The sequence below is a fragment of the Antedon bifida genome, chromosome 3 (assembly GCF_963402885.1).
Source record: "Antedon bifida chromosome 3, ecAntBifi1.1, whole genome shotgun sequence".
Classification (NCBI taxonomy): Eukaryota; Metazoa; Echinodermata; class Crinoidea; order Comatulida; family Antedonidae; genus Antedon; species Antedon bifida.
The window spans coordinates 34,959,328-34,984,146 of NC_136228.1; the positions used below are offsets into that span (position 1 = coordinate 34,959,328).

At 32.7% G+C, this 24,819-nt stretch overlaps 2 protein-coding genes across 3 annotated transcripts; one reads left to right on the forward strand and one right to left on the reverse strand.

Moving 5' to 3' along the window:
• Positions 1-2,013: 2,013 nt before the first annotated feature.
• LOC144838452 (uncharacterized) lies at positions 2,014-9,587 on the reverse strand. The gene is made up of 13 exons (XM_078693818.1): positions 9,546-9,587; positions 8,839-9,111; positions 8,364-8,534; positions 7,925-8,015; positions 7,735-7,818; positions 7,195-7,434; positions 6,286-6,504; positions 6,039-6,110; positions 5,738-5,812; positions 5,270-5,491; positions 4,720-4,914; positions 4,153-4,288; positions 2,014-3,775 (listed from the first exon to the last, which is right to left on the reverse strand). Exons 2-13 carry the CDS (start codon positions 9,051-9,053, stop codon positions 2,268-2,270), a joined length of 3,228 nt encoding a protein of 1,075 aa, XP_078549944.1. The 5' UTR covers positions 9,054-9,111; positions 9,546-9,587; the 3' UTR covers positions 2,014-2,267.
• Positions 9,588-10,474: 887 nt separating this feature from the next.
• Positions 10,475-24,239, forward strand: LOC144838453 (exocyst complex component 6B-like). Of its 2 annotated transcripts, none has more exons than XM_078693819.1 (18): positions 10,475-10,611; positions 13,206-13,371; positions 14,776-14,914; positions 17,394-17,439; positions 17,738-17,942; positions 18,244-18,351; positions 18,450-18,602; positions 18,836-18,882; positions 19,034-19,154; positions 19,457-19,528; positions 19,739-19,836; positions 19,975-20,080; positions 20,495-20,716; positions 21,048-21,127; positions 21,602-21,836; positions 22,154-22,295; positions 22,629-22,815; positions 23,095-24,239. In XM_078693819.1, exons 1-18 carry the CDS (start codon positions 10,475-10,477, stop codon positions 23,231-23,233), a joined length of 2,403 nt encoding a protein of 800 aa, XP_078549945.1. In that variant the 3' UTR covers positions 23,234-24,239. The 2 variants fall into 2 exon arrangements, with proteins under 2 accessions (XP_078549945.1, XP_078549946.1); XM_078693820.1 differs by lacking the exon at positions 10,475-10,611 and adding an exon at positions 11,900-12,076.
• Positions 24,240-24,819: the final 580 nt, after the last annotated feature.

Sequence of the window (24,819 nt, forward strand, 5' to 3'; positions counted from 1 at the left end):
CATTGATAAAACAAAACATAACTAGCGCCAAGAAACAAACATAATTTGCTGGCTAAAAAAAGAAGCCAGTGTTTACTATTTGCTGATTAACCTTTTGTATACATCATCTCTTCCGAAGAACCTCACCGGAAGTTTGACTTAAGCCTGTAAAAGAATTGGCTCTTTTCCGTAGGCCGACGAAAATGCTTGTTTGACCCAGAAGTCAAGCACTACCAGGTGTGTTGGGTGTATGTAGTAGACCCTTTTACAATTAATGACTCGTAAAACTCAAAACGTGACGTTTTAAAATAATCATGTCATCACTAAAGGTATGGGTGGTTGAAATCAAAAAGTAGGTTTATGTTTAATTGTGGCTACTGAAGTTCGAAATAAATCAACGCAGATTATTTTTGAACTACGAAACTACGTCAGTTTCTTATTTTCAAAACTCAACCAGCATGACCCCAGTTCTTATTGTTCTTTAAAGTTTTATAAAACCTGTAATTTGCTCTCTACATTTGTTGATGAGTACTTTATTATTTAAATAAAGTCTCGGACAGTACAATCAAAACGTCAAAACCTCAGGCCTCCAATAGTCTATTCTTTAGTAAGCGTCTCGGATTACGTTCAGGCTAAAATACTTTCAACCAATCACATTGCGTATAGCATTTTACTTTCTTAATAATGTATATTGACCACGCTGAGTACGGAGGATGTTGATTTTGGACATCATATTATTCATTTTCATCGCTGTTCATTTTAAAATAAACATTATTGTGTCACATAATGTTCACAATTCATTTTAGCAGCACGTCAGCGTAAGAAAATGGGATAACGAATTTAAATCTGATAAACAACAAATTATCTAAAACTGTTACAAAGTTTGTCCAAGTCGTGAATGATTCGAAATGAAACAACGCAGCTATTAACTCTCTTCCCTTTTGACGCTGGATATTTCTCTCATCGCCTGCTATATATTATGGCGGAAATTATGATTCGGTTTTAGCCTAACAGACCTCAAATCAGGATAGCCTCGACGGTATATAGGGTGTCCACTAAAACGTATATTTAATAGAGTATGGCGAGGTTCTTAAGGAAATTGACACATCTAAAGCTTCTGGTAAATTTCAATGAAGATGCGATTGACCACAGGTGGCACTTTTGCCGGGTCTCTGTGCCTAACACCCATATTATCTGCTTCGTAATGAAATTAAGACGGTTAGTTTTGGCCGTCGGCTGCGGGCCAAAACAATTATCATCGTCATCCCCAAGCGGATAGCCAAACACTTACGCGTCGTTTGGCGAGAAACAAACATTAAACATGGATATGTTGGTGTTATCTCGGCGCACATACAAATAATTGAGTGTTTATTTCACACAGAGTTTTCACAGATAACCCAAGTGTTGAGATACTTAATTTTAATACTTAAGTGTACGACGCGCAGAGAACGGTCATCTGGTGTGGGTTATATCATTGATAACTATCTAAAAATATATAAGCAATTTATCAACTTGGAAAATGCAACACTTTTTTTTTAAACGACACGTTTAATGATTACTCAATTACGACATTTATGCCACTTTTGTTTTTTTTTAAACCAAAAAACTGTTTTATCATAGACCTATTTTTTTAAATTTTGGACCAATTTAAAACTCATTCTTTTCTAAGTTATTCCATTTTTAAAAAATACAAGGAATCTGAAATGATGAATAGAATAAGTATAAAGTACAAATGGAACAAAGGAATCGCATAATATATGATAATATTCGACATTAACAATTGAGAAGGAAGGACGAGGAGTTTGAATTCACAGGTGGTAGGTTTTGACATCTGTGCCTGCTTAGTATGAATCAATAGAAACACTCGTAACCTATTGTATTCAATTCAGAGATCTCTTATAAAGAAACCCAGTGATGCGTACTGCCACTTGAGTCGATTGGACAGAAAACGTACGTTTATAACTCTCAAAGGAATCGTACACATCAATGTGAACATTAACATACGATTATTTAAAAAAAGGTCGAATCGCGATAACAATTTTAACCTATTTATTCAGTAGTATTGAGTGATTGAAACATTTCGAATCCCAGTAATAATTTGTGTCTTGAATTACGTATTTTATTGTTATGATACCTATATACTAATATATAAAAATGTAAACCATTGCTTAGAAAACCCTACTATAAGTTTTACCTACTAAATCTCTATGCAAAAATCAGTGTCCAGTTTGTACAGTAATTTGTAAAACCTGTTTTAAAATTATATAGTGTATATAATAATATAGTTTTTATTCAGTATAGTCAGAGAATGACTTTGGAGCGCGGACACGTCTTGTTCTAGTTGCAGTGAATAAGGAAACCGTTGGTAGACTCTCTGTATCTTGAGAACTACAAGAGGATGTTGATGATGAGGACGACATATTTAAAGCCTCTTTATTGGCATCATTTTCCAATCGTAGTTCTTCTTTTAGATCATCTTCTTTGAGATTTTCCGCTTGAGACTTTTCTTCTTGAGGTGTTACTTCTTTAAGTTTTTCCAAATGTTCCAATTTGTTAACTTTTTGTTCAGGTGTAGTAGTTTCATCTTCAGCCATCAAAGATGGAAGTTGTGTCAAAAGTGACATTGTTTGAGAATCTAAGTTTAAGTTTGTACTCTCAGTTGACAACGAGGCCCGAGAGTTTTCTGCCAATAACTGATCTGTTACCGATAACCGGACGGTCGGTTGAGATGTCAAGGCTATTCTAAGAGCAGTTGCTTCGCTCTTTTTCATAGATAATACTTCAGTTGGCACCAGTAAAGATGCTGCAGATGGTGCCGTACCAACGATGGCATTTGCATCAAGCTTCTTCATGGCAACTGACGGCAACTGCACGGAGTAGGATGATTTTGATGAAGGCGCCATTGATGTTAAAATACTTGTCGTCGTTTCAGCTTTAGTCATCGTTATTTTCTCAATATTTTGCTGTTGTTGCATATTTGACAGAATCTTTGCTTGAGTAAAAGACGACGTAGTTCCCTTATTAACAAGTAGTGAAGCAGTTGTTAAAGGAAAGTCATGAAACTGTAGCTTTTGAATGGCCTGGATACGTGCGTCATAGATATCAGGCGTAATCCCAGTCTTCATGGGAGAAAGGATAGCAGTAGGTTGCGCTTGAGCTGCAATGAGAGCTTGAAGAGCTACTTCTGATGAAACCTTTGTGGTTTTGAGCTGCGCTGTAGTTTGTGGCGAGTCAGTTTTTGAAGCAGATGTGATGGTGCTGCCTCCTGGCATCTTGGACAGCAATATGGTTCCTGCTGTAGTGGACGTAGAAGCTGCTGCCAATAACAACCCTGAAGCACCAGTTGGCAATGATGTTGAAGGAACCACAACTGGTGGTTTCTTTGGCGTTGACGCCAGAGGTTGTTTTAACGGTGATAATGGTGTATTTTCAAGCATGCCATCCAAGACTGTTGTATCAGTGGGACTCGCTAAGCTCCTGTTTTGCAGATTATAACTCAGACCTTGCAAAATACTGCTGTGTGAATTCTGCGTGTTTAACGCCCCCAAAGCTTGCAAGTGGGCAAGTTTTTTTGTAGAGGTACCAGTTGTCAGGGTTACACTTTGAGTGAGACCCAGCGTGGAGATGTTAACACCGGAAGGTTTTGGCATCGGTACTGGTATTGGTACTGGTATTGGAACGGAAGTTGGTTTTGATGTTGATTCTTGAGGGGATTCTGATATTTTACCTTGTTTTGCTTTACTACTTGATGACTCGGAGGATTTACTCTTTCTTTTCAAACTGGTTTTACCTTTTCCTTAAAAATAAGAAAGTGAAATAAATGCATGCAATGTTTAAAAATGATAAAAAAATTTAAAAATTGAGCACTCAGAAACTGAGCAGCAAAGCAAAAACGAAATGGTAGAGTAAATTTTTTGTTTTTATATATTTAGGCAATTTGCCAAGGACAACCACAAGCGAATTCATTCACTATCCTTCTAATAGGTGGCAATCCTGTTCACAAGACAAACATATATACAAGATGCTCTACATAAACAAAGTCTTATTACAAGTCTTGGGAGTGGAGTTCTAATTTGTCATTAGAAATCCTGACATATGACAGGACTTGAACCCAGGACCCTTGGATTGGTAGCCTACCCCTAAGCCACAACTCCACTCATTTAGTCTACTTACCTTCCTCTTTCTTTTTGCGTGTACTAGCTAAGTATTGTGCATATTGAGCTACAAAAATGTCTTGTTGTGACATAGAAGTGGATTTTTCTTTCGGAAGTTTAATGGATTTTGGAGTTCCTGGAATCCGAGAAAATCCCTAAAAAAAAACAAATTATTTCAATAATGATTATTATTTTATGGTGATAAATTTTATTTTGGACTATCTACACTCTCACTCCTGATCAAAGCATATTTATTGAAACGACAAGAAGCTCAACACACATACAACCTTTATGTAAACATCAAAGTGAAATGCCCCCGATGTATCTCCACATATGGTATTACTGTATCATAGATGAATCCTGAAATACAGTGTAAAGCTCTGTCTACACTATCAAACTTATGATGTGTCCATATATGGACATGATGATGTCATATCACTGCCATATTTGGGCATATCACTACCATATTTGGGCAAACTAGTTTGATAGTGTAGACAGAACTTTAATGCATCACATGTGGTAAAATGGTTTTCTATGTTTATTAACAATTTGAACATTATTTGAAAGAGAAAAGAACAAAACTAACTTGTCCCATGCTGGATTGGCTGGCAGAATGTTTACTACTCCCCGGGGTTCCCCTCAAGTCTCCAATTAAATCTCGCTGAACTTTCTTCTTTTTATCCTTTTTTTTACTGGACTCACTCTCGGTTGTGGCTGGTTTTTCTGTCTTGGGAGATGGCGTTGATGTAAGCACAGAATGTAGGAACTCAAACATTTCATCCTAAAATTAAAAAAGTTAAAGATACAACTACTAAAGGGTACAACAACAAAGTGATTCAAACAGGGCAACAACTCCACAAAATGAGATTGTTTATCTGTTTTACATCAATTTAATATATAAATATATAACCTAAAATATTACGAAGAATCCTATATATCAGAACATGTACTGTATATGTTTTGTATGATGTTCATGTTTTGCTAGGTGGTGTGAAAGGGGTATACTTCTATGTGTATAATATATGTTATAAAAATTAAAAGCAGGTCATGTAACTTGACAACGCTAAATGGTATCTTACCTGAATACACCTATCTACCATACTCTGAGTGAGACCCTCAAGTCAATGGTATCTTACCTGAATACACCTATCTACCATACTCTGAGTGAGACCCTCAAGTTTCTTCTTAGTTCTACTCATCCTCAAAAATTCATCTGCCCCTCCTACGACAACTAAACTTGTCTCGGCTTTCATATGTTCACGGATATCCTCGATGTCATCCTGATTGGAGACGCTGGAATCTTGTCCAATCACAAATAGGGTTGGTATTTTGCTGTCCAATAAGGGGTCCTCAACCATCTATATATAATATATCTATCTATTTATTTGTGCATGTGGATTGGTTGGTTTTTTTATATTGAAAAACAATTACTGATTTTTTGTATATGTTACCAGAACTGCAAATTTCAATTGCCATTTGAGAATGCAATCCACACCTCTATGTTATGTTTTATATCAAATTAAATCTAACCAACTCCAACCATATTATTCTATTGATATCAATGAATATCCACTTTCCTAAAATAACTAATTGTCATAGCTTACCCCTCTAATTCCATCAATACCCATAGATGGGAAACCAAGGCACACCACACCAGATACGCTGTCTGTTAAGGCAACCTTGAAGAAAAATAATATCCATAAAATATTTGAGACAAAATTTGTGTATGCTGCAATAAATTGATTATCTGTTGGGGTTCATACTGTAGCTGTGCAAGAACTAAGAGGTAAAAACATTTAAAAACAATTCACATCTACAATTGTTCACAAATAGTTTCCCTGTTTCAGTAATTGCCCCCTTTTTTTTAAAGCACAAACTTAATGGTAATCTAAATGAAACATTTACCTGGCAGGCAACAAGCGCACCAACATTCCAACCAATCAGAATAATAGGCCTATTAGTGTACTGGCTTTTAAGCTGAAAGAGAAATATGTTAAATGAATTTATAATAAAATCTTTAACAAAGCAATTTCTAAATTGTTGAGTTGATTAATCACTAGCGATGGATTATTCAAAGTTCTGTTTTTCATTGGTCAACTTGCTTGCGTTGCTCTTATGTCTTTGCGTTTTAGTTCTTATCACTATTATTTACCTCTAGAATCTTGGACTTGACAGCACCTATCATATGTTCTAGGCACTGGCTAAGGGTCACTCCTGACCCTCCACTGGACACGTGCATGGTGACCGGTACCACCTTGCCCATGTTTGACAACTGTGAATGCCAGAATTTCATGCGTCTTGACTGTGATTGTGATTGGTGTTGTGCACTGCTAGGAGTCAGCAATAGTAATGGTGAGTTTGGAAGCTTTTTCTGAGTGAAAAAATTAAAGAAAGTTAGAACCAACTATTGTTTACTATAATAATAACTTCTACATTTTATTTATTTTTAATTCATACTCATCCAACAGCGAGCAACTCGCCAATTTACAGGATGGATAAACTATTTTAGTGGCACTAGGTCAGGATTGAACCCTGGACCTTGGGATTGGAAGGCAAGTATGTTAACCACCAAGACAGCTCCACTACTGAGCACAGACAACAAAACTTGATCACCAAAAGGTGTTTTTTTTATCAAGGCTGTGCTGTGCAAGGACATTAATGATACAATTTATAATATTGATGGCAGTGTCTATGGGATGGGACGCGTGTTGACTATGACAATGATGATGCTATTGAATTCAAGGCCATTAATAATACAATTTATAATATTGATGGCAGTGTCTATGGGATGGGACGCGTGTTGACTATGACAATGATGATGCTATTGATTTCAAGGCCATTAATAATACAATTTATAATATTGATGGCAGTGTCTATGGGATGGGACGCGTGTTGACTATGACAATGATGATGCTATTGAATTCAAGGCCATTAATAATACAATTTATAATATTGACGGCAGTGTCTATGGGATGGGACGCGTGTTGACTATGACAATGATGATGCTATTGAATTCAAGGCCATTAATAATACTTAAAATGATATATGCATAAATAATTACCGCTTTATGTTGGTTCAATGTACTGATGGCAGGGTCCCACGGCCTCTTTAGGAGCAAGTTCAGTGCTTCCACTGTGGTACCAGATCCACGATGCATAGTGGACGAGAAATGTATCATCTTATCAATCAGAGATGGAACCTTGCATTTCAGTGTCTGAAGCACATCTAGGTAAATGGTCAACAAGGTCAAGCTTAGGTTGTTGACCAGCACTGTGTGCAACCATGTTGTCGTCTTGGTGTCCTGCAACAAAATATATGTTATCATAAAATTAAATTCTTGGAACATGCTCACTTCTCTGTACTGTATCCCCACATATTGCATTATCTGCCCAGTATCATAGGCAAATTGTGTAATACAGTGTCACACATGTATCACATGTTGCACTATGTTAAGGTCAGGCTTACAGCCTATGATATAGGCACACATTATAGATAAAGTTACAGTAGCTTGACATCCTTCTCGTCTTCTGCTTTGTTTTCATTCACCCCATCAATTTTTTTTTAAAACATATTTCTTTTTCTTATTTCTTTCTTTACTCACCCAAGCAATAGCGGACATAGTTTGTCTGAAACGTTTAGCACATTTGTCCAGATGAATTCTTCTCATGACCGGTTCATTTGATGTCTGCAATTAAAAAGTAATAATTACCTTACCACTACACCAACATAAGGATAGGTATTAACAATCACTTGCTATAAAAGACAAACTGAATGTAAATATCTATACTCACCCCTTCATAAGTCAGTCTTGCCAGTCGATCTCCAGAAAGAATTTTGATTATTTTATTAAACAGTTTGTTCTGCCCTGATGTCCAGCCGGTCCTAGAAAAACATATAAACATGAACATGATTGAATCTACTTTAGTATCAGTTAATGTGAAGTAAACATACAATATTATTTCATCAATACAAGTTCAAATTACAATAAATACAGATGAGGATATTTTCTTTAGATGTAAACTTGTGTATGGAGAAGACACAAATATTGTAAGTACACACTCTTTAGCCCTGTCTAGACTATCAAACTTTATGCGATATATGGCGGGATGATGTCACATCACTACCATATTTGGATATATCACTGATTGTCAAACTATTGTAGACAGAGCTTTTATTTAGACTGGCAGTCCTAACTACATAAATGGGTAAACATCAATGTAAACGCTTTACTTATTGAGTTTTTCTTCCCAATTGTCATCAGTGATTGGTTCTTGCATACCAGCTCTCACAAAGTTGACATGACGTTCACATTCATTCATTACTGTTCTTGCTTTCACAACATCATAAGCTACTGGGTTTGGTGCAACCAGTTTCACTACATCTATGTTGCTCTCATTTTCTCTAAAAACAAGAAAAATAATCAGTAATCAATAAAATATGTAAATTAAAATTATGCAATTTGCCAAAAGAAACTTTTTCTCTGATAGACCTGAGGTCAGATTAATAAAAAATGCTTAGAAAAAAGTCATTTTAACTTTGCTTTAAGTCAATGAATTTGATTTAGTTAGTTTTCAAAATAATGCAAGCAAATATTTTTAGATGATAAAGTCCATTTCGTGAAACAAAAAGTACTAGTGTCTTGTGCGAATATGGTAGATAGTGTAAACATTTTTATTAAAATTATATGCTACTACAGTACACTCACATGATTGTCCTGTCTGTCCGTAGGCGCAAGGTACGAGGAACAAACAGACACTTGGCTGGTTTAGCATGACTAGCATCAGGGTGTGTACTCCATGGCCTAGCATATCCATGATCAAGCATGACAATGTCAAGCTCCCTCTCACCGGCTGATAGTTGATATAAGAACGGTGATGCCACACTAGGGCGATGTTGTATAGGCGATCCTAATGATGACATATTGGACGAGTCTACTAACTACAGTCCACACTCTAATGCACTACTTCTGGATTTCTGACTGAAACGAATGATAAATAATAATAAATATTAACATATTTAATTTAGCATTTTCATCATTTATAAATACTACTAAAACAGGTATATTTATACTAGGGCTATGCCTAGGCCAGTAGGAAGTAGTGTAATGAATACAGTCACTCTTACTACCTAAACTATCTAGGCCTAGGCTAGTGTGTAGGCCAACAAGAGCCGCAAAGTCACACCACACACGGACGGTCTACATGGCTGGCACACTCGATCGATCATCGTCGGTCGCGGGGCCCAACAAATAATTAATATGACAAACTGAACAACAAAGACGAGTATTTCTTTCTTACTCATACCTTTGGTTTATTTTTATTTTAAAATCGACAAAAATGAATAATATTATGAATTGACCTTATATAGAAAAAGAAATATGGCTAGGCCTAGGCCCACCGCCGGTACACTTACCGCAGTACCTCTCTCCGGGCCCCCAACGCGCGAGAACACCAACAATCCAAAATGAAGAGCACCCTCTATCTACACAACAACAATGCGCCACCACGTGTATCGTAACCAAAATCAGGCTTTCATTTATGTCGTCTTACATTAATTTTTTTTGGAAAAAACTTCGAATTCCCACAAAATTACATTTCGTTCCCTCAAAATCATTTCGTTCCTCCTTTGATATATTGTTTTGAATTCTCTCGGAATATTATTAACCATCGTATTTTTGTTTATAGTAGGTAGACAGCATAACAAGGCAATTGCTCCGAGTTTTCCCATTTTATTTCATTTTGTTTGCATTTTATCATGTATTTTGTATTTTGTTGGTGTTTTGATGATGAATAAAAACCGTTTAAAACTTCTAAAATTCGTTTCTATAACCAACAAATATAAGCATGGGATACGATGATCTACTGTCTGTCCGTCGCGCATGCCGTGTCCATACTAATTGTCCTACTAGACGGAGTAGAACAGCATCTAAATACCAGAGATAAAAGAAAATTCATTTGAAACAAGAATTAAACACACTAAATTTAATGACATTAGAAAATACAAGGAAAGACTGAGCAACCTCATTTCTATTTAAATGAAACGTATTTTCTTTGTCTTAAACTATTTGTAATAATACAACAAAATACGGAATAATGCTAAAATTACCGTCACCATCAATATCAATCATTCTTTTAAATGAGATGGGGAGATGAGAAATGTTCAGATTATGAATATTTTAAGGATAATTAACAATATAGTATGTAAAAGGCCGGCTTCTTATCTGTTGTAATTTTTCTCTTAATTTTTTTTATCCCTACATTATTATCGCTGTGGAGTAGTAATCAAAACAACCACTTTTAGTAACTTAGTAGGTCGTTGAGGGTGTGCTTCACAAAAACATTATGGCGGAACGGTTCCGGAGAGCGGCGCAAGCCGTTTCCTTTGCGACTATGATACAGGCCGATTCGTATAAAACACATAACATAAATTTAGTTACAGAAATAGAAGCATCGGAAGAACCTATCGCACCGACTTTGAGGTAAAATATATAATAGTAGACCAAGATATGGGATTGTCAAATTAAGCTGATGAACTCAAAATGATGATTCACGCCCTCTGACGAAAAGGGCTACCACCTTGTTGGCTATTAAAAACCCGTAAACGCTGGTTGTAAAATTTGTAGTACCCCCTCTCTCTTAGAACTTGTATTTTCCTCATATTTTTCACTCTCAATAGGCCACAGCACAAACACATGAACTTAATAATAAGCAACTACTCAACATCTAGGGCCAGGTTACTCCACATTATGCTAAAAAATAAACATAAAACCGGGAGCTCATACAGCCTTTTTCTAGTAGTTAGTACTATACTAGGCCTAGCTAGCAGGTCTAATAAGCATAAGGTTTATTGCAAATAGCTTGATTGCACAATGCATGATGGGATGGGTTTGGGAACAAACGTCATGGCGCGCACATACAAACAATTAACAAATCACGTACACGTTGTGACATTTGCTCCCAAACGCTTTCCACCATGCGTCAACCACGCTATTTGTGATAAACCTTGTTGCTCAAAACAGTTCACAAAATGAATATTCATATTGTGTTGACTGTAAATCAACTGATTTTGTCAAAAATGTATTTTACTTTGTTTCTGGTAGAAAAAATAAATACTACATGCAGACGTTCAACCTCCAGTTTAACAATTTTGAGAGATTTACATTATTTGAATTTGAAGCATTTTATTTGACACAATTATACAGATGTATATATGATTAATACATAGGCCTAATTAACTTTCTAAAAACACAATTTATTCAGACAGCAATTGTGGGTTTGAAAAATGTTTTTTTCTTAAAACCAAAATTTTGGGAGATTTTGTTAATATTCAGCAGTTTGGGAGATTGGATGAAAATTTGGGAGGCACCCGAAGAATAAATATTCTTAATTTTTTATAGAAAAAAAGTTTGGTTTCTACCATACTGCATACAGCAAAATAATAAATAACCTTTTGAAATAAAATTTTTTTTGCAGTTAGATTTTTAAAATATTGAGCTGTGATTAAATAATGTGATTTAATAGCCAGTTTCTATAGTGATACTTCCCTCGAACTTCCTCCTGAGTTTTTAACAGCAGGAGAATCGCACTAACCTTTATTTAATGAATATTCATGAGGTGGTGAGTCATGCATATAGTTATTTGATCTTCAATTCTGATATTACACACAGTTAGTGGTACAGCATACATAAAGTCTGTTTTAGCTGTAGGAATACATTCAATCAAGAGAGAAAATAGCTTTTAAAGCGTTCCCCAGTGTACAAGTTTAGTTTACTAAAAGGTTCATGTATGCTAGTGATGTGATACACATTAGGCTGGCATGAATGTCATTAGGCCCAAAGATTTAAACACAATGTGCAGTGTTGAGCCAGGTGGCTCGACTGACTACGAACATTTTGTACATATAATTGAGGAGTCTGATACAAGCTGTCTTGGACAAATATTTAGGTGAGCGTACAGTGTTCAGTGTAATTTTACAATGGCATTTGCCCCATATTACGTTAAAATTCATTCATGTTTTTATACAATTTTCAAGGTATTACAATTACAAAATTATGTATTTCGTATTTATCTAATCTAACCTATCATTGTCAAATGCATGATAACATTAATACTGTAAATTATTATCATCATAATTATATCATATTGGTTGTCTTCTCTCACCAAGCATAATTTTCCATTAACTTCAAAGGATTAATAATGTTTTAGTATCATTGTGCTATTAGTTGTAACAGGTCAGTATACATAAGTACAGTACCAGCAAAGATTTTATTTCTTGCATCCATATTCAGAATTAAATATTTTGTACAAAGTATTTGAACAGGAAGTTTGCCGCCTATAACTAACCTACTCAATAATTATATTTTGTGTACACAATTGATAACATTTCATTATTTTGCAGAAAAGTCTTAGCTCTAGTTAAGTTCTTACTTCTACTATGTACAGTACTCTACTGTATAGGCCTACTACTACTACACCTTATTGAAAGGCATCGATCAGTTAACCTGAGTAATAACAACAAAACAGTTTCTTTGTTCAATGAGCTAGAAATTAATATGGGAAAGTTTTGATAATGAATTCACCCATACAGTAATTTGTAATTTCAAAAGATTTGTTCATGTTTATGACTGAATTGTTCATCGGCATAATGTCTTGTATAAATGCAAATATTTTTACTAGTTTTAATATGGTACTGTACAGCATCCTAAACGTCACTCAATCCTGTGTTAAAGAGACTTCCTTGACACTGAAATCATCTTTAGCTTATATAGCAAATTAAAATAATTTAGATCAAATAAAGAGATCTAAAAGCATGTTTACCAAATGGTAATAATGTATGAATTGTAGTTCTTTCTGTTTTTCCTTTAATGACTGACTATAAGTTTACCAATTCTCTTTAAAGTTAATGTTTTTATCCATCACCATTCATAAACTGGTGCACATACTGTACTTCTGTTAGTTTACTGCAATTATTCAATAATAATCATGTAATGTTTTTATCCATCACCATTTATAAACTGGTGTACATACTTCTATTACCGCTATTATTCAATAATAATTTTTATTCCTTTCACAGAGTTATTCAAGATGGTGCCAATCAACATGGTTTTATGGAACATCTGGAAACGAGAATCTCGGAACACGACCGCGATATTGAACGCATGTGTAATTTTCATTACCAAGGTTTTGTGGACAGTATAGGAGAGTTGCTTAGTGTCAGAATACATGCAGAGAGACTTAAGGTGATTAGAAAAAAGTTTCTTTTTTACACCAGTCTTTAAATCAATTTAGTACTTTACTACTGTATTTCAGCTGAAGTATTGGATAGTAGTCAGGAATGTAATATGTATTTCTTTGTGTTTCTGTACTACGTTTTTTGTGACTTATAAATTCAAATTACAAAATTTATTGTCTGCCCAATCTTCCACTCATTAACCCATTCACTTTTATTTTAGAATTTAAAATGATAAATTAACATATTACAGTACTCAATATTTTGAAAGTTTTTTTTTCCATTTATGATGTGAAAAGCTACAGTAATGTGAATGTCAATGTCATGTTCTTAGGAGTTAAATACATAACCTGTGAATAATGGCACATTTCCAAAATGGCACATTGATATATCATGTGTTGTAGTGATTAACAGTTAAATGCCTACATTAGCAGCTCACATTAATGTCACGAACATAAATTATATGTCACAGTAGTAAAAAAAAATATAGTGTTAATGATTGAATTGGTTAATAATTAAAAAAGAGTATTTAACACAAAACTCTACAGTAAATGAATAATTAAATACTGTTTATTTTGAGAATTTTGTGATAAAATCGTTTGTTTGCAACCATTTTGGAGACATGTCAATATGTTTGAGTGAGGAAATTAAATGAGGCACAATAGGAAATCGTAATTATTAACATTTCCTTAAAAGGAACATTTTGATCGTTTTATTTTTGTCAATTTAAAAGAGTTTTAAAGAATTGTCTAAAGCTCTGTCTACACTATCAAACTTTATTTGACAAAAAAAAATGATGTGCCCATATATGGACATGATGATGTCATACATAGCACTACCATATTTGTGCATATCACTTCCATATTTGGGCATGTCACATTTTTTGTCACTAAACAGTATTATTTATTTTTATTTATTTTAAATTTGACCAACAAACCATAATATAAATAAAATATACAGAGATGAATTGTTCAGGAACTGCTAAAGTTAAAGTAAATAATTATTATATACAAAACAAATAAATATGCAAAAAAAAAAAAAAAGAATTTAAAGATAATATCAAGAAGGGAAGAGTGAATAGATGATAAATATTTATGTAGTTCTATTTATTACTATTTAGAATATAGTATTGCAACATTGAATACTGTTACAGCATGTAGCATCACTTTTGTTTTATTTTAAAATCAATTTTAATTCATATCATGATGGTCTGTTGAATGCTATGATTTACATATTCTGATCATAGAGTTATAATGGTATATACCTAACCTCCATGTTCAGATGTTTAATAAACTCTGGTAATGTTAACATTTGTTAATGCAATATAGCACATAGTTTTAGTGTACAGTAGTTAAATATTCTCTCATTTGTGGGTTAACTATCTTCAAGTTTATTTTTGCTTCTCATCTCATAGAAAGAAGTGCTAGACACAAATAAAGCTTTACAACAATCGGGCAAAGTATTAATAGAGAAAGCAGATGAATTGGAACTGTTGAGACAAACGCAGAAAAACATTGTTGCCTCAATGGAGAGGCTACAGGTGTGTTTACCAGGTAAGAGGTTGTAATGTTTTGTTTAATAGCAACAGTAGAATCATATGTTGTATGGGTATGAATGTTGTGTGTCTCACTCTCAGTTGAAAAGTGGCTGACTGACTTAGGATTCACTGACCATAGGATTATTTGCAAATTTGTTACAATTTCCCAAGTTACTCCACCCATCATCTACATCATTCAACTTTCTTATATGAGAATACAGCACATGAAGTGTGTGTGTTTGACGTGGGAGTTGTGAGAGGAAGTTGCTATGCTGTTGAACTTTGGACACCATCATTTGTTTAATCTGTTTGTACAGTATGACAAATTCATTTGTTTCATTTCAACTAATTATAATTGAAAAATAATTAATTGGTGTAATCCTTTGTTGAAATTCAGTTGTGGAATAATTTTCAAGATAATGTGAATATTTATACATAAATAAATTAGATTTAGTTTGATTGAGTTATATATATTTCAAAAATACATTTTCAATTTAGAGTAAAAATTTGTAAAAGATAAAAAACACAGTTAAAAATTCAAAACATATCTTGATTTTTCATTTTGGTTAGATACTGTACACTATAATACAGGATTAATAAATACACTATAATACAGGTGGATTAATACAGGTGGATTTCTTTCTATTTCCAGAGCAGTATGAAATTAATGGCAGCAATGTTTTAATGGGCAATTACAGTAGTAATAAACAATCAAAGATGAAATAAACTATTATTTTAATCACTTTGGTACTGAATTGAAAGTGGGACTGATATATTATGTTATTATATTGTTATTCTTGTTTAATTGTTTAAAAGTAACTTAATATAGATATTGCAGTATTATGTAGAAAATTATTTAATATTATATATTTTTCTAAAATGTGTTGTTTTCTTTGTGAACTTTGAAGGTTTGTTTGGTTTCAGTTATTTACCGTTATGTTTGCTACTGAACTTATTTATGTTATTAAAAATGGAATTAAATTGAATTTTCTACATAATCGCAAGACATTCAGCATTTTTCCTAGATATAATAAATTATCGTGTATACTCAAACCATAGATAACATAGTGTACATTATGAGTGTATGTTTCCATACGTGTTTGATAAAAAAAAATGACTAGGGTAATAATGTTTAGCGCTTAGAAAGTTTCACAACATTAGGCGCTATGTAAATCCAGGATATTATTATTATTACAGTATTTATACAGATTATTTTCATATCTTTAAGAATTCTTCAATTTAATCATGAACTTTATTCAGTAACAATACTAATATTCATACTGTATACACAACCACTATTATACAGTTGACTCTACTGTATATTAATATCAAATGCTGATTGCTAGCCAGCATTCATCGAACAACCATCATATTTCAACTGGTATTAAGTGTCATATTGATGAGACTGCTATTGTGTACAGAGTGTATTTATAGACTATTATACAATATTGTTACCAGGGTGCTGGTATTGATATTGTGAATAATGTATGAGTGCTTCTTAAAATGACTGAGCCACACAATGTCAACTATAGCACACATTCAGTTTCAGTCAGAATGAATTCTGTGAAATCTGAATAAAAAATGGCCTTATTTTGTGATCCTCAATGATGTTTCTTAATATGACACACAATGTCAATGTTAACTATACAGTAGCACACATTCAGTTTCAGTGAGAATCAATTAAAAAATCTGAATACAAATTGTTTCATTTTGTGATCCTCCATTTACAAACTGAATAAAATATTCTCCAAATTTAGTCTAAATTTTAAAAATGTACATACAGTAGTAATACACTGTAATAATGCATAAGGCATTTATACTGTGTTTTCTATATATTAAAATAAATACAGTTTTGTGACTGTCTTGTAAAAACAAGTTTAAAATGTATAATTAATGCCTGAAAATATTTATATTTTACAGTATTAATACTAATTATGTAAAAATAACCCATTTACATATTCAAATTTGCACCATATTTTTTATTGCTGTACTACTACAGACTGTCTAACAATAGATTGTGATGATACAGTGAAATAGTAACATATTATCATTCTACTAACTGTACAATGTTCATTTTAAAATGGTAATTATATGTTTTGAAAGGTTTCTCTTGGCCAATTCCTGTCAGTCTAAGATTACCAGTGGATAACCAGTCTTACAAATGAGTCTTTTTTTAGAATGTACAATCGTAAAATCTATTTTGTGATAAATAGTAAATCCAAATGCTTTTTTTCTGTTTATTTCAACAATGATATTTCAAGAAATGCTCATTAAATCTGGAGTGGACGAAAATTTAATATATTGAAGTAAATAATATGTTTTAGATATTGAAATATAAGTGAAGTTTCTTAGTTCACTGTATTATTATTATTATTATTATTTCTGGTCGTTCACTTTCATTTTTTGTGACAATATTTGGGTTGTCAAGAGACTACTTCAAATAGAAAGGAGTTGACAGTTTCTAGTTAAATTGTCATTAATTTTGTTTCTTTCAGTTTTAGAGATGTACAACAAACTGAATGAGCAGGTTAGCAATAAACGGTGGGTTTACTGACATTCTTTCTATTATCGTCATATCCTGCATCTCTATGGTAACAGTTGCTGTTAAAATTGAATAAATTAGCTTTGTAATGTCCTGTCGTAAAAGAGATTTTCGCTCAAATTGATCGTTTACGTGTCATTGTATCCCTTGTAAAAATTGAATAGGTAATCTGATTACAGTAACATTTAAAATTAATTCTTCTTAACCTGACCTGACACTTCGTTCCCTCCAAACCATTGAGTTTGTTATTTTTGAATGCAATTTATAATTTGCCATATTTTCTTATAAATTTCTCAGGTACTACCCAGCATTAAAAACACTAGAACAACTCGAGCACACATACCTTCCTAGAGTGCAGCGCTACAGGTTTGCAGAAGACATGGCCGAGAATATCCCAAAATTACGTAACAATATTAAAGAGGCTTCGATGATTGACCTCAAAGATTTCTTGGAAAGCATTCGTAAAAATTCAGACTGGATTGGTGAAGAAGCTATGAAACAGGTTTGTGTTATATAAATAATGCTATAATACCCACAGCTTATCATTGTAAGTACTGTATCAATAAATAATGGCATTCAAGTTAAATCGCATAGCAATTTGTTTTTATTGTGTAGCCATTGCCGATGCGATACTGGCAATTCTCTAAATTTTGATAAAGTTCCTGCCCAGTTTGGTCATTCACTTTGTCATAGTTGACTCTCTAGTTTTATAATACATCTAAGACAATGCTACAAACAAGCACTTCTGTCTTATTAATTGGAATTGTTACACATTTACCAATTTGTTATTTATTGTCTTCTAGGCTGAGAAACATTGTAACTTGGAAAAGTCTGATGTATTAACAAACCCTAAAAGTTCATCATTAACAGAAGCAGATTCACCCGAAGAAGGAGGAGAATTTGATGATATGGTACGATGAATTATTTTATATGATTACTAGTTTCTGATTTTTAATTTAATTTAAAAAACATGCAATTTTTAAAACAAAATATCTATAATTTTGTTTAGGAGGTTAGTGCTCAAGAGAAAGTAGATTTTGCTCCTGTGTATCGTTGTCTACATATATACTCCGTACTCGGAGAAAGAGACACGTTTGAAAAGTACTATCGTAACCAAAGGTCGAAGCAGGCTCGGCTTGCAATACAACCTCCAGGCAATATGGTAAGACAAAGTAACTGCTAAACACCAACAGTTTAATACTAAGCACACTTACTTAATCTTAGTTATGTTTCCTAAAAGCCTATACAAATGTAATGAATAACAATATAACATGAAGTCTAGTTTTTAATAAAATATTTCGAACTTTATTTGATCATCATACTGTAGTTTTTTTTATTAAATTCAATAGACCAATAAAGTACAAGAATCACAGATACAATATTTATTTTTTCTAGTATGATTCTCGAGAAAGCTATGAGAAATACTTTCACCAAATTTTAGGGTATGTATTATTTCATTTTTTAAATTATAAGTTACAAACTGAAGATATTACTTTATTTTGTTTTGAAAACGCATGGTGTACCAAAAACCTGATTTTTAAAAATTGTTATATATTATTTAAATATTTATAAGTATTTCTGTTTTCTTTTAAGATTTTTTGTAGTGGAAGATCACATTTTAAACACAACAGAAGGTTTAATATCTCGTGAATATCTAGACACATTATGGGATACTTCATTGAATAAAATTATTCAAATTCTCCAAACACAAACTGTAAGTTGAGCAATTTTGTTCTAAATAAAAAGATTCAATGTGAACTGTATATACATTTCAAATTAGATAATGCTTATAAAATCCTAATTTATATATTTATAAATTGTTAATAATGGTTTTCAATTTGTAAAGCGCAAACAAAAAGTTTTTAATCTCTGTGAAAACAAGTGAAGAAAGGAAAACTTCAAATCTTACAAATATGTCAACTATCATTTTCAACAAATATTTCTTCTCTTATCATGTTATTTGAAGATTGAACAGTTTCAAAATATTTGGATTGTTTGATAATTTGTATTTTTAAGGCCTCTTGTACAGATGCCACTGTTTTACTACAAATCAAGAATACAATTGTCATATTTGGACAAACGTTACGGGTAAGAATACAATTGTCATATTTGGACAAACGTTACGGGTAAGAATACAAATATAATATGGCTCTCAGTTGTTGTTGCAATCCCTGAACTGCTTGTCAAATGAATAAACCAAAATGAAAGAATACAGAAAAACATTTCATAATATATATTCTAATTTTAGGCCTAAATGCCACTAAACCTTGAGATATATATAAATTATTGTCTTTATAGAGCTATGGATTTAATGATAGTAGAGTAACAGATCTTCTAATGGAGCTGAAGGATCAGTATAGTGAGTTTCTGATGAAGAAATGGGTGAAAGTTTTTAGGTAAATATAACTGTCTTAGTCTTATGTATATTTGTTTGTTGTTAAATCATTATTGTGTTGCTTTTGTTGTCAACAAGAAACTTTTCATCAACAACATTAGAATTATATTACAGTATAAGTGTTAATTTATTTTTTCAGTGATATTTTCTATGAAGATAACTACACAGCAATGGTGGTCTATAACCAAGAAGAACTAAATGAGATCACAAGGGGATTCCCCTTCTCTGATGATAAACAAACCAAAGTAAGAATATACTTACATACATTAGTTGGAACTCAAATTCCAAAAGGTTGATTATTCTGTATTGCGTTGATATATAATTAGCAGATCCTGTTAGTTTGAATCTTTGTTGGTATATAAAAGCTGATTAAACTGTCATGGAGTGCAATTTATAATACATGATATCAATGGTTGTTTAATCTAAGGTTAGATGGATCTGTTCTATAGTAAAAAAATAGTTCTAAATGTTATTTTAGTCACGTAGCCTAATGGCAAATGCTGTTTGTGAGTTAATACAGTCATGAAAATTAGTACTTGCACTATATAATTGAGATCCCTTTAAAACCTTATAATTCTAGGCAAGAATTTAAAAATAACATAATTATGTCCGTTTTATATTTGTGTGTATTTCATCTATATTTTATTATTTTCTTTAAGATTACGTTTCCCAAGACCTTACCATTTTCAGCATTTGTGCCAAAGGTCTATCATCAGATTAAGGAATTCATTTACGCTTGTCTTAAGTTTTCTGAAGACTTAAAGCTAAGCCAGAATGAGATGGATGATATGATTCGTAAATCAACAAACATCCTCCTGACACGGACCCTGAGTGGGTGTCTTAGTGAGCTGATCAGAAAACCACTGCTAGGCCTAGCCGAGGTAAAACACAATATTTAACCAAAAAATTGTACTCAAGCTTAACATCATCATGAGATAGGCTAGTAGACCTATTTACTACCACTTCCGCTGCTGTTGCTTAGTTTGGAAAGGGTACTCCAGGGAAAAGAGGGATTTGTTCAATTCTTCTAGTTTACATGCTTGATACTCTTCTACATATTCCAAAGATTGGCAATGTTGTGTGCTTTTACATTCTTGTTACAGTCTAAATGTGGTTTTTGACCGTACAAACCTTCTGGAACTAAGCTTATAGCTTTAGAAGTGATAAAAGCAGTTTTGTACAAATATTGAAATATGTTTTTTTTTTCAATAGCTTGTTCAAGTAACTGTGAACACAATGCATCTGGAGAATGCGTGTAAATATTTAGAAGCATTCATCTCTAACATTACTGGGTAAGTATGCTAAAGATATAACATGTTTTATGCTTTTGCTCTCTTGATATCTCAATAAGCTATATACAGCAGTAATATTCTGAGTATCTGGATTTAGTGCATTGTAAAGAATCCAGTTCATTTTTTGAATGTGTAAATGGTTACCAGGCTCGTAGCCAGCATGAGTCTGAAATGTTCAATTTTCACCCCCACCCAAATTAACCAGCACAGAGTGTCATATTTTATATTGATAATTATATTTAAAGCATCTTTGCCTCGTCTATATTTAACCTCTCGCTACGGCCTTGGTTACCCTGATGTACTGGTCCATCTCAGTCCCTGTTGCTGGAGCTGTACATGTGATATAAATCTTGTGTTATCCACACCTCTGCACAATTTAGCCCAGTAAGCTGTAAGTCTAAGTTATTCTTCACATTTTACTACCTTCATTTGCACAGATAAATGAATAAACTGTACAAATACTTTCTTTTGTAGTGCTGTTGGTGAAAACATCTCGGCAGCTGGCCTTCAAAGTAGTAACATATTCCGAGACGCCAGAAGTGAGGCAGAGCTTGAGATCTATCGTAAACTTAATCGTAAAATTGATGAGTTTCTGGAGTTGGCTGAATATGATTGGGTGCTGGATGAACCCAAAGGTCGTGCCAGTAGCTACCTCTTAGATCTGATTGGATTTCTTAGGAATAACTTCACAGCTTTCAATCATTTGCCAGTATGTCCATCTTTCATTATTTATTATTTTCTTTTTTTTTTATTAATTCTATCATCAGTTGTAGTCTAAAAGATGTCTTATATAGTAAAAAACAACCTGTGTGCTAAAACCACTATATTCACAAAACATGTTTGGAAAACATTTAATATATTTTTGTATCATTCATTAACATACAAAACAATCTATCTCTAAAATAATATAAGCTTAAACATAAGTCTAGTCCTAACATAACAATTCTAATTGGTTCTAATTAGAAACAAAACTGTTACAAATTTAAGGTGAAAGTTCTGTTACAAATATTTGTTTGTTATTTGTAGGGGAAGGTTGCCCAGACAGCATGTTTGTCAGCCTGCAAACATCTGGCGAATGGCTTACGAGAGATGCTTCTTGGTAAGGATAGTGGAAGGATCACAATTGGTGCAATACAACAATTCAGTTTAGATGTTATACAGTGTGAACGTAAGTTATCATTACAATCTAAAATAAAAAGAGACCCTGTAACATATACTCTAGTGTTGGTGTTAGCTCATAAAGTCTCTAAAATAAGAAATATTTTATACATAACATATGCTGTAGTGTTGGTGGTACTGTAGCTCATAAATATTTAAAATAAGATGTTTTATACAAATATACCCTATAACATGTAGCGTGAGTGGGTGAAGTATTTAAAATAAAAAACCTGTTTTGAGTAGGCACTGTACAAGATTAGAGTCGGTGGGTATAGTATACAAAACAAGAAATGTGTGACAATTAAAATTTACCAAAATGATCATCAATTATTCCATTTCCTAGAATTTGCCAACTCTGAACCAGTACCTGGGTTTCGTGAGGGCGCTTTACAAATGACTTTTGTTGAACTACGCCAACTGCTAGACTTATTTATGGCATGGGATTGGTCGTCGTACTTGGCTGATCACGGCCAATCAAGAAGCAAGTATTCTCGTGTGAATCCAAACACAGCAATAATATTACTAGAAAAGTGAGTTTTCGTATTTAAGTTCATTTTGTCTTTGAAAATATAGGGCTTTCATAGTAAAATATACCTCACCACATTTTAAAAATAATTATAATATAAAATGCAGTGTATCTCTCAAACCAATTTGATATGAATAACATGACTTTCTACTTAATAATTTGGCTTAAGTTGTACTCGTTTTGCGGGATAAAAAGAAAAACAAATTCATGAATTTAGGTTTGTACAAATACACATTTTTAGAAACTTTTCAAATTACTGTGATTTTGTCTTACTATTTTGTAGAATGCGTGAAAGTGATAAGAAGAAAAACCTGTTTACAACTTTCAAAAAGAATGAGAGAGATAAAAAGAAACTGATGGATACGGTACTAAAACAACTCCGTGGACTTGCTGGTGGTGGACAGAGGGGACAACTTGTATGATGATGGATCGGATCACACTTAAGTTACATTTTATTGAAATGTTTTTGATATTACAACCACGCCATACACAGTTTATATCTCCTCATTTTTGGGGGTTTGTTTCTCCACTGCAAGTCAAAAATTATTTATAAAATGTATATAAAGACTAAAAGAAATACTGCAGAATATATTGTATTCAAATCATCTTTCCTTAAACCCAATTATTATTGCTATACTCAGTAAGCAGATGACTTTATGTCAACAACTTTTATTTAATTATTTTAAAGGTAAGAGGCAGTTATACTATCATGCAAAGAAAATGGCTTTATAATCATTTACTTAAAACTCATTGTGAAAAATACTAAGATTATTGAGTTATTAATATATTTCTACTAAAAACCCCACTTTGTTGACTGATAAAAGTTAATAATTATATATGTTTGAAAGGATATATGATAGAGTGATATATTTTATTTTAAAATGTATTAATAACAATAACACTGCATAGTTTTGTGTCAACATGTCTCAAGAATAAGTTCAACAGCTTAAATCCATGGAAACTTTATACTATTATTCAGTACATCTTCCTTGCTATTTTATGTAATTTTCATCACTAGAAATGTAACTCAAAATGAATGCATTAATTGCAAAATATAACTGATATTGATTTTATAATCTTTTTTAAGTACCTTGCTAGGTATGCACTTATCTTATGTTAAGATAATACATTTTGATCATTTAAATAGACATTTTGAACCATACTGTGTAACAAGTAATTATGTGTGTACAGAAAATGATAAATGGACATTTGTATATAATAAAAAATTAAAAGAGGAAATCGTGTTGAGTATGTATTAAAATAATCGCCCTAACCAGGTATATACACTTCTGTTCTTCAGTCTTTGGTAAATGTTAAATAAAAAATAGTTTCTTTGGTAATGATAAATAACGCTGGTATGTTTCTATTCACAATAATTATATCTTATAAAATATTAGCTTCCCTGATTTTATTTACATAATAGACAAACCCAGTACTACACTCATCTTTCTTTCAGTCTTTGGTAAAAGTTATATAAAAATTAATACTTTTTTTCTATTCTATATTACTTAAAAAAGAATACCATCCTTGAGAATAAAAAATAAGTCTTAAAATATTGCGGATGTGGTGTCATCAGACTCGGACGTTAAGGACAAATAGAAACCTCCATTGTCTATAAATGGAAGCCATGTTTCCTTTTGTTTTTTTTTCCCTTTGTTGGTACAATCGCCAGCTTCTTGTTTACTTTGAGCAATGTAATCCATAAATTCGTACAGACAAAGTTCACAAAACGAGTTATTTGATTCGCTGTCTGCTTTTTCTTCACACTTGGCCTCTTCTTCTGGAAGTGAACATTGATTTTAAATTAGAATTACAAAATCATAATGTAAATGAATGAAATGAATTGCTTTATAGGACCCGTGTCAAAGTTCAATGCTCTGTAACTGTGGACATAATGTATAATAATAATCTGACAGCACAGAAAAAATTATAAAGGTGAGGAGTTTTGATAAAAGATTTAAACATTGAAAGAAGTTGTATTGCAATAATGGAATTGTGTTAATGATGA

Excerpts from the sequence above, each read along its gene's own strand:
- LOC144838452 (XM_078693818.1), bottom strand. The coding sequence starts at position 9,053 with ATGTCATCATTAGGATCGCCTATACAACATCGCCCTAGTGTGGCATCA. Across the intron at positions 8,016-8,363 it reads TGGGAAGAAAAACTCAATAA|GACCGGCTGGACATCAGGGC; the intron begins GTAAAGCGTTTA and ends ATGTTTTTCTAG. Across the intron at positions 5,492-5,737 it reads GTATTGATGGAATTAGAGGG|ATGGTTGAGGACCCCTTATT; the intron begins GTAAGCTATGAC and ends TATTATATATAG.
- LOC144838453 (XM_078693819.1), top strand. The coding sequence starts at position 10,475 with ATGGCGGAACGGTTCCGGAGAGCGGCGCAAGCCGTTTCCTTTGCGACT. Across the intron at positions 18,603-18,835 it reads TACAACCTCCAGGCAATATG|TATGATTCTCGAGAAAGCTA; the intron begins GTAAGACAAAGT and ends TATTTTTTCTAG. Across the intron at positions 20,717-21,047 it reads CACTGCTAGGCCTAGCCGAG|CTTGTTCAAGTAACTGTGAA; the intron begins GTAAAACACAAT and ends TTTTTTCAATAG.